At 42.9% G+C, this 15,146-nt stretch overlaps 1 protein-coding gene across 5 annotated transcripts in view; it reads right to left on the reverse strand.

Moving 5' to 3' along the window:
- Nucleotides 1-15,029, reverse strand: part of AP1G1 (adaptor related protein complex 1 subunit gamma 1) — a 39,420-nt gene extending 24,391 nt beyond the window's left edge. For 3 of the 5 annotated variants that reach the window (XR_005626250.1, XR_005626249.1, XM_039696476.1), the window contains exons 1-3: nt 14,235-15,026; nt 4,836-5,039; nt 147-271 (exon numbers count right to left, since the gene is read on the reverse strand). Coding sequence is in view for 3 of the 5 variants with exons in the window: in XM_039696476.1 (XP_039552410.1) it covers nt 147-271; nt 4,836-5,036 (326 nt within the window). In the remaining 2 variants the exon portion in view is untranslated. Of the gene's footprint in view, nt 1-146; nt 272-4,835; nt 5,040-14,234 lie in introns of all 5 variants that reach the window. The other 2 variants (XM_039696478.1, XM_039696477.1) reach the window with 2 other exon arrangements.
- Between the last annotated feature and the right edge of the window lie 117 nt (nt 15,030-15,146).

A 15,146-nucleotide genomic window follows, 5' to 3' on the forward strand; every position in this document is an offset into this window, starting at 1 on the left:
ATGGTCAACAGCATACAATAATTTCAAGGCACCAGTTTTCTAACACAAGGGAAAAACCCTAAAATACTCTAAGTATCACTGTCAGAAGGATACTTTCTGATACTGAAACCTCAAATCATGGTTTGATGGAGAGGTGGTACCCTTACTTCTTGATGCAATTGGTCATAAGAAGATGAACATCCTGTCTCTCATCCAGCAGCAACATGGCACCTAAATACCCAATGCGTTTGTCTGTGAATTTCTGAGACGCAATAAGCTTGAGGCACTCCAACTGGAAAAAAAAAAAAGAAAAAAAAGAAGAAAAAAAAGACATAATTAGCTTAAAAACTACTTCTTAGCTAGAGAAGAAACAGTTTGAATTTTGATGTGTAGTAATGTATGTATCTCAGAGTGCACTTTTAAAGGTGTATTCAGTTTCCATTTTGGTGATATGGAAAACCAAGAAATATTAAATGACCTGCCCAAAGTTCCAACAAAGCCAGCAGGAAGGTCATTAGCAGCTCCGGTGCCTTGAAGTGGCCAGACACTGATGGTCTTCCATGACCTCAGATATACCAGATATGTTGGTTAATGTCAGATCACAAAAGTAAATAATAGCACATTGACAGAGAGGAAAGACACATCAGGAAACACAAAATAGTAAAGATCTGGAAATCTAGTTCATGAGTCATGTTTGATATGCACATGAAACTTTTTAACTAAACTTAAAAGGTTCCATTTATCTACTAGGAAGAGGATCAATGTTCTGTAAGCTGCCAAAACAAGGACATGTAGTGATAGGACAAGGAGTCATGACTTCAAATGGAAAAAGGGGCAAGTTTAAGTTCCATATTAGGAAGAAATTCTTGGCTGTGAGCATGGTGAGGTCCTGGCACAGGCTGCCCACAGAAGCTGTGGCTGCCCCTTAATCCCCGGAAGTGTTCAAGGCTAGGCTGGACTGGGCGTGGAGCAGCCTGGACTAGCAGGTGTCTTTGCCTATGGCAGTTGGAATTAGATGACCCTTCAACCCAAACCATTCTAGGATTTTATGACTCTAAAACCAGGTTGTGTTTATTATGATCTGTAACTAACTTGCTAGCTAGGTAAAAAGTAGATTGTCAGAGACAGTTACGTTTTTATACTTCTTTGTAATCTCTGGAACACCAGAAGTTTACTAAAATCATGTGCATTCTAGCCACTACAAGTTTCCCTTTCGCCCTGTAGAAATAGCAACTGTGATCAATACACAGAAGAGATTCCCAAAACAACACACATAGTTTCTATCTGCACTCTGCTAATTTAAAGTTTAATTGCCAGTTCATTTTTACATCTGACACTTTGAAAAACAAATACCATCCACCACAGAGATATTCTGATATTACAATGCACCAAAATAGTTTTCTGCAACAGATAACTAATCAACCGTAATCTATGTCTACTTTCCTGACAGGGAAGTAGAGAGCTATCCCTCGCAAACAATTTCTGTAAGTCTGCTTTACTAGCTGGGGCAGCAAATAAACATACACAATAGGTCTGAGGAGGAGACAGAACTGGCAACAGATCCATAGCAAAGGGGGCATGCACAGGCAAAGTTATGAGGTGTCAGGAAAAGGAATTCATGGCTCCAGCTAGACAGAAGCTTGAACAGGTGAGATGCAAGAAACACACACATCAACAAGAGTAAAGTTGCACAGTATATTGGTAAGAAAATTTAAGTTGAAGTGCCAGAGAAAGAAAGTGCTATGGCCTAGTCCCAGTCTGGCAAGTTCTCGTGACCACATGGCATTAGAACACACACTCAACTGTTGACATTGTTTTCACATGTGAAAGTCCAGCTAGAGCAAGGATGACAAATTGGGAAGAAAAGGCTTGAAAGAAAGTCTGCAAGGTTAAATCGGATGAAAACCTCGAATAAACACCTCTGAAAAAATAAGACAGGTCCTCTTCAGAGATAACTGAATTCACCCAAACGCCCAAGATCAGACACAGATGACGTACAGACCACTAGATATCAAGCTCTCATGTTTCCAGTGCTTTCTGTAAGAGAACAATGCACCTCTGAAACGACCTTCTTTCCTGGGTTTACAAGATGCTTATACAATCCTCCGCAAAAACGCAACATAAAATTGGTGACACCTAAGCTACAGAGTAAGAGCCAGTGAAGGCAGAAGATGAATGACTGAGGAAGAGCATAAGAAAACTGATGACTGCAACAGACACTCTAAGGTACATTTCTAGTACTTTTGAATTTAAAATATATTAGTGAAATTTACCCCATGAAAGGCTGATGAGTTCTTACTTCACTTGTATAGAAGTACATGCAAACTAGATTAATGCACAGCAATACTAAGAAACATGATGAGCTGAAGCTCTTACTAGGTGTAATTAGTGGAAAAAATCTTGATACTGTTAAATCCATTTCAATCAAAGGAACAATTAAAATCTGCTACATCACTATTGTAACAGATACTACTGGCATGTAACCAGACTACAACTGACCCAACTTTTACAGACATAGCCACTCTTCCAACTAGAATTTTTTTTCAAATAGAAACAGTGACAATAATAAAGTTATCTGACCATTTGTCCAGGCTGTCCGACGACTTCTACACTTGCACAAACAGCCTTTGCACATGCTCAGGAGACAGCATGCCATCCAGTGCATATGAGCATGCGCTGGCTAAATACAGGCTCATTATCATACTTGTGTACAAGATATCCCAGGTCAAAGCTGAGGAGCCCTGGGTTGGACAGAAGTAGATCAACCACTCACTCCTGGTTACCCACACTGTTAGCTGCTGTCTGCTTACAGCTTTAAGAGAGACTGTAACAACACTTGTGGCTCTCCTGTTTTTCAGCAAAACATCTTTCCTGCATATATACCTATCACCCTCAGAAGCTTACTGTCTACATTGCAGGACTATCAATCTGCAAGACTCCACTGTTGGAAGAGTCCTCAACAGGTCCCCAGCTCACACAAAATACATTCCTATACAACAGTAGCGCTTTGAAAGATTCCTTCCAGTGGAAAGTGTTAAGGACATGCAAAGGTCTCTAACTCACTCTCTTACAGAATATTTGTCAAAACCATTTTCAGCATTGGGCCCTCCCTATTCCCTCCTGAAAATGCAGCTGATAAATTACAAGAGAACCAAGGGCACTGAATGAAGTACTCTGCTCTCCAAATAGTCAGAATAGACTTTTCTTTTCAAGATCACAGAATCACGGAACAATGAGGTTGGAAAAGACCTCTAAGATTATCAAGTCCAACCTATGCCCTAACACCTCAACTACACTATAGCACCAAGTGCCACGTCCAGTCTTTTTTTAAACACATCCAGAGATGGTGATTCTACCACCTCCCTGGGAAGAGCATTCAGTACTTTATTACTCAGTGAAAATTTTTTCCTAATATCCAACCTATACTTTCCCTGAGGTAGCTTGAGACTGTATCCTCTAAGATGTAGCAAGCCTGGCAATAACAGATACTGAACAATCTGCTTTAGCCTTCTTTCACTAATGTGAAGTTAGTGAAATTTACCATTACTAGTGAATTTACCATTAGTAACCAAAGCAGAAAATGGAAATTTCTGCTTTAGTTAGCAATGGTAAATTAGTAAATTTACTTAGTAATGGTAAATTAAATCATTAAACAAAATGGCAAATTATAATCTTCCTTGGATGGGATTCAATACTTGAGCAACAAGATAGAACAATGAAATTTAAATCATGTTCTTAACATAGGCCAAATGTTGAAATTCTAGATGATATTTTGTAACACTTTTCATTATTCTTAAGGCTCCAAGATAATTAATTTTCGTGACAGGAAGTTTCTCTCTTGGACCAGAGAGCCCAGCTATGAAAAGCATTTAGAACAGAATAATACACAACTTCACTTGCTCTTTTTCAGAACTCTTTACCCTGAGAGAAGAATCCAATAATACAGAAGTAAGATGAGGCACTTCATATACTATAGCAGAGCCCAAACTCACTAATCCTAACTATGTGCAATTTGTTTTCACTTCTTTGAGCTTACTGTTTCAGTGAGACATATTAGGACTGGTAAATTCAACCACAAATGGACAGACACACAAGACATGAAGCTACTTGAAGGGATACAACAATTTGACTGATTTGACTGATCTGACTGATTTAAGCTTTATTGAAGACTTAGGTTAGATTACTACTAACAGGACGTTTACCGATTTCTAAGCAAAACTGACTATGCCCCAAAGACTAAGCAAAGCTAACCTGAGGGACACTTTGTAGATCAAGAGCTTCCATCTTCCTGTCTCCCTTTCCTATAATTTCTGTCAAAAATAGCACATCAAAAATAAGCCAAGAGATGGAAAACTCACACCTGCATTCTCCATGTCATCTCACTAAGATGGGGATAAGGAACACCAACTTCTGATTGCCAGGAACAGACCAGCTCTTTTCTGTCTCAAATGCATTACTTTATACAGAAATGGGTATAGAACCTCCTTTGAAGTATGCGGTATTTTTCAGAGACAGAACTCCAAGGTGCTATTTTGATCCAATCTAAAAACATCCCTATGTCTTGGACTGTGGTTTAAGCACTACTGCTCTGCAGAAACATGGATGGTGAGGAGGAGACAGTATGGCAAAAGCAGACTAACCTCAAGTTTCAAAACAAAATATGTAACCCCCAAACAGCAAATCTCACTAATGAAATCTAAACTAACTAATACAGGTTCAGAACATATGTGAAAACAGACCTAAAACATCCCGAAGGGCAGCAGAACTGCACCTAGGAATGCTCTGAACAAGTTAATGTACCCAAAACACAGAAGACAGACTGGCTTATGCACAGAAGGCACTACATTTTAACCTACCTGTCCGAAATGTGCAGGATATCCCAGCATGTGCATATACAGCAGCTTTGCCACATTTCTGCATCGGTATGTGTTATCTTCCTCTCGGAAGGATGACCGGATAGCAGCACATTCCTTTTGGATCATCTCACGCTCTTCTGCCTGGGTTCTTGCTGTCCGGATGGTCCGGATCAACTCCCGCAGTCTGATGGGGGCTGGCATCCTCTGAAAGAAGAAAGAGGTCTGTAAAACTTTTACTATCTCTAAAGGCTTCATAATGGTCTCACACTTCCATGTATTCTTTTTTTTTATTGTACAATTATGTAAGTAAAAGAATGAAGAAATGTAGGCTACCTGAGTAGCATGGCTAAGAGTACACTTGAGAACCTGAGAACTTCACTGTACCCCACATCTGCTCTTCCAGAATACTAGAAATCGGAATCACTCCAATTTGAGCCAGATGTCAAATGAACATAACATGACTCCCCACCTGAAACAGGCAGAAACAGCACTCTGCAAGGTACTCTCATATTCACATCATCTACCTCTCTCCAGAAAAGCCAGGCTCCAAAGAGAACTGATCCCAGAACCATGACAACTTGGGACAGAAATCCTCTACAAAACGCAACTCTGTTTAACAACTTGCACAAGATTTCATCTAAGTGCTTCAGATGGCCATGCTTCAAAAGTCCCGCTAACTTGTGCCATACACACTTAGAAGTGTGGAAGTCAGCAGAAAAGCAAATGGAAGAGCAGTCTTAGGTGAGCGGATATTTCAGAGAATCCTGCTTCAAATGTAAGTAATCAGGTTTACATCATCCTTTTATTACACCCCAATTAGAACAATCCTTTCTGAAACAAACAAGCCTGTGACATTACTGTCTGGCAGTACGGGTATGATAGGTATATACAAGAACACAGAGTTGTTTCACCTCATCAGATGGAATACTGATGGAGCCATCTGACCCACAGAGCAATTTAGTCTGCCAAGTTCCTGTTAAGAGGAAAGTGGCTGTCAAACAGAATCCAAACTTTAGGATTTATGTTCAACAGTTGAACTTTTTAGTTCATGCTCACCAAAGCTGACTTCCAACTTTCAGGGAGCTCAGACTATATAAACATCTTTACAGCCTTCTTTCATCCATGCCAGCTTGGGAACAGAACTGAGCCCTTCTGTTAAGGTATCAGACCAACTCGTAAGAAGCTGCCATGCCAATCTGCCACAGATTTTGTCTGGGTCACCATTCCCCCTGAACACTGTGTCATACAGTTTAAGCCCTGCCACATAAGAAAAAGACATGCATTCAGGCGCTGCACTTAACTGGCTTACATGATACCACTGAACAGAGGGCTGGGACACAGAGCTAACAGGGGACTTTCTGCTTGCACAAAAGCAGAGAGATGCATCTACAAGTAAAGGTGGCCTTACAGTAAGCCAGACAAAGGCAGCTCCAAGTCCCAATTACAAACTCATACCTACACTAGGCCCCTTCAGCCAAACCATGTAGACTCCTCATATTTCAGTTCCCCATCTTCACACTTTAAAAAGCTTGGATTTACAGAGACACAAAGCATTTAGTTTTGAAAGTGGAAGAGTAGAGATATTCTTCCTGCATAAGGAAACTTTGTCCCAAAATGCTGACATGTGCAGGATCAAGACTATTGGACACATTAATCCTTACTCTTGTCTCTCCATGAGAATTCACACCACTTCCTCACATTACTGTGATATGAATAAATTAATGGTTGCTATGCGCTCATGCTGCACTAACAAGTATAACAGAAATAGTCACGGAGAAGTAAGAAATCCATCTCCAGAACAAGCCCTTCCATGACCACTACATTTGCTGCCATGCTTGCGTGTAATACAGTTCTGCATCCTTTCTCAAGAGGAATGTGGCACTCACACTCTCTGAAAAAATTCCTTCCCTCAGGATTTTTCTCCTGGGAAGCTGAGAGGCCTCAGAGAAAAAGGAAAACAATTCTTATCTCATTTGCTTCTCCTGTGTGGAATGTGTTCGGAGATTGTTTACCCAAAGGTGATTGCCTCATTGGTCTCCAGCGTGAATTGTTTTCACTCATTGGCCAATTGAGGCCAGGCTGTGTCGAGACTCTGGAAAGAGTCACAAGTTTTCATTATTATCTTTTTAGCACTGAGTAAGTATCTTTTCTGTATTTTTAGGACAGTATAGTATTCTTTAATATAATATAGTATTATAAAGTAATAAATTAGCCTTCTGAGAACATGGAGTCAGATGCATCATTCCTCCCTGCCACGGGGGTCGCTTGCAAATACAATAGGGGAAGAAAAGCAATAGGCTGCATGTAGCACTTAAGGGGTAGATGTAATATTGATGTATTTATAGAAAATGCCTTCTATTTTTTTGCCTCACTATTATTTTCCTGAAAATTGGTAACACTCTGTGGAGTTTTGATTGCAGCAAAGTGCTCAGCTTGTGTTTTACACAACAGTATTGTAAACGCAAAAAAATCTCTTTCCTAGGTGGCAACCGTCCATGTTAAGTGCTGAATTTTTAAGCCTAAACTCATCTACTATACACACATACCACATAATTCTAAACTCATCTCGATAAGCCACGTTCTTGTTGGAAAATTGGGCAAAAGTTACAAAGATAAAAGTGCTACTGCAGAAACATTCCTCTGCAGCCCATAGGCAATAATTTCATAATCACTAAGATCCCTCATGTGCAGGCTCATGCTGAAAAAGGTGAGTCCAGTCCTTCCACTGTGTTCACACTGGCATCCCAGGCACAGTGCACCAACCTGCGCATGCAAAACAGCTTGCCCCCTTCCTCCCAAAAGCAGTCCCCAGACACATCAGTCTGGCTTGTGCATAGACAGACAGCACTGAGAACATGCGGCTTTGGGAGACCTCAGATGGACTGGAAAAAAAGTGAAAGGTTCACTCCAGCATGAATCCACACTTATGGTACGGCTCTGCATCCTAATTAAGCTTATCTACAACACTGCTGTTCCCAAGAAGATAAGCAGTGGCTACTACTAGTCTAGCTATTACAACCATGACTGACACCTTTACTTTAAAGGAAGTGTTCTTTATAAAGTTTTTGAAACACTAATACATAACCTGCAAACAAACTGAGGTTTGCCAACAAATTGTTTTGATACCACAAGCTGTTTTGTTCTCACTCTATATCTGAAGGTTTATAAACAGCTAAACACTGATATCTGCAGCCTGTGACTTGTACAAACCCACTCCTTCCCTTGACAGTGGACCAAAAACTTTCTGTAGATATGCCAATGGAAGGCTTCAGCATCTTAAGCTTGGCCCTGGACAACAGAAAATAAAATGAAATACTGCCTAAATAGTTCTGGTGAATGGAAAAACAGAATTCAACAACGTTACTATATACGTGAAATACAACTTTTTATGAATACTTTTTTTTCATCCTTCTCCAGTGTTTAGGCAGGTCTTCCTGTCTCACCAAGAAGGCAGGTACAATGACAACAAACTGAAGCTCTAACATCATTCAGATACTGAAAAAAGTGAATAGTCAGTATTTACGAATGCCTTTGCATAAATAAAGAATTACAAAGGCACACTGTAAAGATTATTTTTTCTCCTCACTTCACAATCACAGGAAAGCAAGGAGACCAGCACTTCAGAAAGCAAGGACTCGTGAGTAAGACCCAAAAACCAATTTCTGAGGCTTCCTGCTATTCTCACTCGTGTAACAACTAACACAGTTACACAGTCTAACCTGAAGGACTGAGAGCAACTGTATCTCACACACCCACTTCCTGCCTGATGAGAACAGAAAAATTTAGAACTGCTCCGATAGAGGATTACAAAAGGACAAAAGACAGAGCTGTGATTTATTTTCCAATATTCAGAAAAGGCACTTCTAGCCTTGTGCTGCAACTAAATACTTCTTTTTTAGTCAATATCAAATCATTCAGCTTTTAATATACCTTTGAATCCGTCCCATACAAAAGGTTTTGCACCCATCTATGTAAATAGCATTGGCCCCTCACAAATCAACATACATGTTTATCCTTGAAACTCGAGCTCTTCTTGTGTACACTCTTCCAGTATTTCAAGACAGTGTAATTCCCATACAATGTAGCACATTGTCTTTTCTTCCCCTCCACAAGAAAATGTTCTCTCAATATCAAAAAATCTTGCATCAGGTACCTGTTCTTTGCCTTCAGTGACTTTAAGATTCTTCTGCATGCTAATACATTGGAAATCTCATCACATTTTTGAGTTTCAGACATTTCAAGTAAGCATAAGCAGTAGTTACTGCATATAAGAAGAAACTTTGGACATGAGAACACTTAAATTGAGAAACATTACAGAAGAGATTAACATTTACCTAGTCTCAGCAATTCCTAAGCCTATTACAATGCCAACAGACCTTTACTGCAACAATGGGAGGATAACTGTATCATCCAGCAATGGCAGACAGTGGAGCTTCACTTTAGCTGGTGCCTAAGTGCCCCTTAGAACTTCCTCCAAAGTAGCAAATCTTGTTCTTCAGGATTAGTTAACATTTTTCACCAGTGCAGACACATCCTTTTTTCCTTTGCACATCAACATAAATGACAAGGCAGTTTGTAGAAGTTCTTGCCTATTTCCTCCTTGGGCTGAAAACAGGAGTTTCCTTCAGCCATTTCTTTGCTAACTACAAGCTCCAAAAATCAGGGATGATTTCTGAATACTTGAAAAGAGCCTACTAGTTAACATTTACAATATGTGGTAGTGCTGCACACAGAATTCTTCAACCTTCTCAGATCGCTTTCCCTCTTCCAATTTCAAAAGCCTTGCTCCTCAGAAGAACATACTATCAAGATCCAAACTTCTGAGAGAGTCAGAGACCTAATTCAGATTAGTTCAAGTTGTATAGGTGGCTGGTGTTTAAGCTCCTTAGAAAACAGAATTCCAGCTTCTTTCCTGAATGAAAGAAATCCAGAGACTAGGAAAGGTGTCGCCTCAGTAATCTTCCTCCCTCTGCTATTCAGGAATCCTTCCCATGAACTAATAAAAAGGCATTCTCTCTCTTTGTGTAACTCATTCCTACTATACAAAAGTGAAAAAAAACCCCAACAAAAATCTTCATGAATTACACCATTTAGTTTTCCTTTGAATTGTACTGATAAATCACTGTTTTTTCCTCTTTATGATCTGTTACTAGTGAAGCTTGTCACATTTGAAAGTTAAAGATTTTATTCAACAGGCCATTGTACCAAAAACATTTGAGTATAGACCTTTACCAGAAGTCTCTCTTAGAATACAGTCACATTCAAATATGATGGGTCACCTTTTATATTTACAACACACACCTAATATTACCAAAACCCACCTTGAAAATGCTCAAGTGCTATATTTAAGCTTTATTCCTCTATCAGGAATTGCAGAGTAAAGACAAAGGATAGTCCTTAAACACTGAGTTGAGAACATGTCCTCTGAAAACTACGTCTAAAATATCCCATGTGTTTCTAAGAGAATAAAACTTTAAAAAATAACAGTTGTTTTAAAACTTCTTTAGGACAAATTATCAGACATTTAACATTTTAACATTCCATTATTATCTAGCCTTGAATTCTGGAAACATTAAGACATAAAGGCCATCAAAATTAATGAAATTATTCACAGAAGAGATCTACTGTTTGGGAAATGGTCTGTATTTTCAGTTGTGGTGATATACACACCAAGTTACAGCTGTTGATGTAAATAGAATTTCTGAACTTGGTTCTGTCTAGTAAACACCCCAAGCCTGAAGCAGCATAGATTTTGAACACATCTAAACCACACAACTCCAGCTGCTCCACCCCAACACATGCATAAGCAATCACACTCCTCAAGCAACCCCAGCTTTTGGGAAGTTACACAACTAAAGCCAGACCAAACTCCCAAATGAAATCAATAGCAGAACTCCCCTACTTGCTTAAGTGCAACTGAATCCAGCCTAGTACACACAAGAGCAGAGGATCTGTCCAGACCCCATGAAAGGAGTAATTGCAGTGCTGACACCCAACACTGATAGCTTCAACTCCTCATTGCTACCAGTCGGCTTCCCACTTCTATCAGACACTTAAAAAGAAAACTATATTAGCAGTAAAACTAAAAACGTACTCTCCAAGTAGAGATGAGGGTGTCAACATATGCAGAGATATTAGTATATTATCTCGTATTATCAATATTTATACAGATAACAGTAAATATTAAATTATTATGACTATTTATACAATAAACACCAAAGCAAGGAGCACCACCATCATCAAGAAGGGCAAAGGCAACACAAACAAGTTGAGAGAAAGAGCAACTAACCATGTAACATGCTAAGTGGGACAGTCTCTCATGAGGAAACACCTATTGAATGCAATAGAGAACTACAAAGCAACATGAGAAAACCAGAAAACAATTAAGTCAGCAGGGGGCTTCAAAATGCATTCTCAGAAGAAAAGGCATCACAGTTACACTTAGCTTTATGTGGAGACAGCTGGAGGACAGAAGGGGAGGTCAAATAAGAAAAAAAGTATCCCAAAACAGAGTTTAAAAATAGTCTTGGAAGAAGAGATGGTCCCACTTCCAGTTACAGTGAAAAAAAAAAAACAACCCACCAACAAGAAATGCAGCACAACGGTATTCAAGAAGCAAGGCTCAGTGCTGCTCAAGAGCTGAGAGGAAGAGGAGAGGCAGGACAGAGACTGAGGACATTGCACCAATCCCACCCAATCCCACTGCCAAGCAACTGCAGACCCTTCCCACTCCCTGCTGACTGAGCGCAGTCCCAGAGCACAGATCAGCACTTTGCATGAGGTGTCCCATTCCTGCACAACTGCGCACATACACCAAATGCAGCAACTCCTGAACTGCCTTCAAAAGACACACTGAGCTCCCAATCAGTACAAACATTAACCTCAACAACTGCCAAAAAAGAAAATAAATATCTCCCTATTTTTTAGCGGCTAAAAGATGTAGGAAGAAGAATTAGCACAGCTATATATCTGACCACCATGACAGATACAAGCAGAATTCCAGATTTTCTGGCTTCTGTTTCAATACTTCAATCACCACTGACCTACATTATCTTATCACCTGCTTCTAATTTCCTCACTATTTCAATCTATGAGGTACTCTGGCTATTTTACTTCCTGTTCACTTTCCTGCAGAGTTAAACTTTAAATAACAATAAAAGAGACACTAGATTGTCACCAAAAAAACCCCAAAAACCCTACACCCTTCTATGTCCTAGCTAATGCCAGAGGAAAGACAAGATGCCACATTTTTACATTCATTGATATGAACTTTACAACAGGCTACATAACTTCAGCAATGCCCTAGGAAGTTATAATCTTTTATTTCACTTGTAGCATTTCTGTCAAATAGCAGATATAGGCTGCAGTAATACCTGTGATACCAGCATTCACTTGTACTCACATTACTACAGCTCTGTTTTTTGAGCTACAGCCTCATCATATGTTTAATTAACTCCAAAACTCCTCCAGTGAAATAATGCTCCTACTATGGCAGAATAGACCCTTTCTCCAAAGAACTGCTGAGTATGATCTAGAACAAATTAATCACCTGCATTCAGAAGAAGCTGCTCTATCATTAAAAAATGCAATGAGATCAAACAACCCATCACCTGCAGTTACACAGGGCCAGTTCACAAACACAAATATTCACCCTGCAGAGGCGTAAGCAGCTTTACTGGGTGCCATCACTTTTAGCAGCAGTAAAGATTCCCGTGAGCCCGCACACTTGGGAAGCTGACGTTCCAGCCCTGAACTGCACCACCCAGGGTGAGAACAGCCAGCCTGCACTCCTGTGCCACCGTGCACAACCTGCTCACACCACGGCCTGACACACTCGCCAATCTCACTGCACAGCCACTGCGAAGCGCTGCACACCAAGAATCAGAACATTTCTGCTGTCCCTTAATCTCTCACAGGACACCACAAAGGTACTACAGCATCTTTCCATCTCTACCATGCCACCTTCAGGAAAACAGATCAGCAGTTACAGGAGCAGAAAAGAAAAACATCCAAAAAGGAAGAAAATAAAAGCTTTTTTTAATCATAAAAAGAGGAAATCGGAAAGTTATCTTACATACTGGAAACACAAAAGCTGGATCCCTTCATAAAACAATTACCCAAGACTTACTTTTCACTTCTCAAGAAACAGAAATTTAAATACCTTTCCTCTCCTTCTCCCAGCACAGAAGACTGAAAGGGCTCACAATAACCTTCTCTGAAAAAACCCACAAAGTCTCCTGCCTTCATTCAGCTCTCAAGTACCCAACAAGTTTTCAAATCCTGTCCCAAACACCAGAGAGCACACAAGTAAACAGAAGAAAGAATTTGGCAACAGAATATGATATGCAAACAAACAAAGGAAAAAAAATACCAAGTGTAGTTTACAGGAGTGGTAGCAGGGAAATGGGTACAGAAAGCTGTTGTGGTCTACCACACAGAAGTGAATCACAATAAAAAAAATGGGGAAATAAAACAGCACAAATTTCTCTGTCATTTTAGATGTAGGATGCTAGGAGAATCCCTTAAGGATTCCCCTGCATTTATAGAGGAAAACACACATATATTTTACAGTCTAAGCCACTATGGTGCAAACACTTTTTGACCACACATGACACTTTTATTTTTTCAAAGATGTTCCACTGGGATTCTGTGCTGTCCCGTTAATATTTCAAGCATCAGAAACTGAAATTTTTCACTCAACATTTTTACACATCACTTTCAACACAATAAAACACACACCTGTTCCACCCGTTAACTTTAAAAACAATGTCTACTATAAAATAAATTACAACTTAACCTATAGCTGGTGCGAGAACTCAACCAGCCTTGAAGAAGGGACTTGAAGGCGCCCTTACAGACAGCAGCTCACTGCAAATACACTCAGCCAGACCGAACATCTCCTGCTTCCATTAAAACCCACGGACGGTAAGCAATGCAGACGCTGTAATACTCGGACCGCTTGTGCAGCCTAGGCAATAAGACACCGAGGGAAGGACGGGCACAAGTCCCGACTTCTCCCAAGACGGCACCGGGGCACATCACGAAGCAGCTGCTCAGGTACGCGCTCCCGCTGCCCCCGAGCTCCGGGCACGGGGGCCGAGGCAGAACCCGCACCGCAAAGAACGGCCCGGGCAGGCACGGACCGCTCCCGGCGCCCGAGCAGGAGGCCCCGGGGCGCAGGGCAGAGTTCGAAGCGGGCCGGACAGCCGCGCAGAGGCAGCAGCGCCGACAGAGGCGGCGAGAGGGCAAGGGGCGGCCTCGCGGACAGGGCGGCCGAGGCCCAGCCGCGGAGTTCGGGGCGGACAGAGGCCCCAAGAGCCGCGGGGCCCCAGGCGGCGGGACCTGGAGGTCAGGGAATGCCCGGCGTGGGCAGCGGAGGCCCGAGTCGGTCCCACTCACCAGGCCGGTCCCTGCAGCAGCAGCGGCGGACGGAGCCGGGCATTCAAAATGGCGGCGGCGCCGCCGCAGCACCGATACCGCAGGCGGAGGGATCCGCGCGCCGGCTCGCCCCCCGCGACCCCGCAGGCGCTCCCGACCGCGGGTGGGAGCGCGGCCGCGCCGGATTCGGCGGGAACGGGGCGGGGATGGGGAGAGCGCGGCGCAGCACCACCGGTGGCGGAACGGAAAATGCCGCTTGCACTACTTTTCCTGGCGGAAGCGCCCGTGAGGTTGGTCTTGGACGGAAAGGTGCGTCTGCACCGTGGCAGTCCCTGATGACGTCACGCGCGGGCCGGTCCCGGCAGCGCGCTCCCCACGGCGGGGCCGGGCGGGACCCGTGGCCCGTGTCCGCCGTTCCGCGATCGAGGGTTCCGAGGCCGGAGGGGCGCAGCCGCTCCGAGCCCGCCGAATCTCGCGCTGTTTAAACGCCCACGGGCGACGGGGGGAACGCGGTGTGCCGCAGTAAACGAGGCGTCTCTGGAAGAGGGTTCAGAGCCAGCCCCGCCCCAGGCGGCTGTTCTGTTCCCGCTTCCAGGACCTTATGTCACATTAACGGTCACCGAATGAGGAGGAGCCCGGGCAACAGCACGGACCCGGCCGGACACTGCGGGAGTGCGAGACAGGGCACGGGCACGCTGAGGCCGAAGGCTCCCGCAGGGGAGCCTGGCCACGCTGCCGCTAGGCCCTCGCTGCCGGCCAGCCTCTGAGAGAGTCCGTCAGGGGCGCGGGGCCAACAAAAGCCGCGCGGGGCCCCGCCGGGTGGCTCGCGCGGGGCGGCCGGGCCCGGGCACCTCCCGCAGGCCGGGCCCTCCGAGCCCGGGCGGACGCAGCCGGTTGCCACGGCAACGGCGCAGAGGGTGGCCCGTGACGTCA

This window comes from Passer montanus, unplaced genomic scaffold (assembly GCF_014805655.1).
Source record: "Passer montanus isolate IOZ18808 unplaced genomic scaffold, ASM1480565v1 scaffold98, whole genome shotgun sequence".
Classification (NCBI taxonomy): domain Eukaryota; kingdom Metazoa; phylum Chordata; class Aves; order Passeriformes; family Passeridae; genus Passer; species Passer montanus.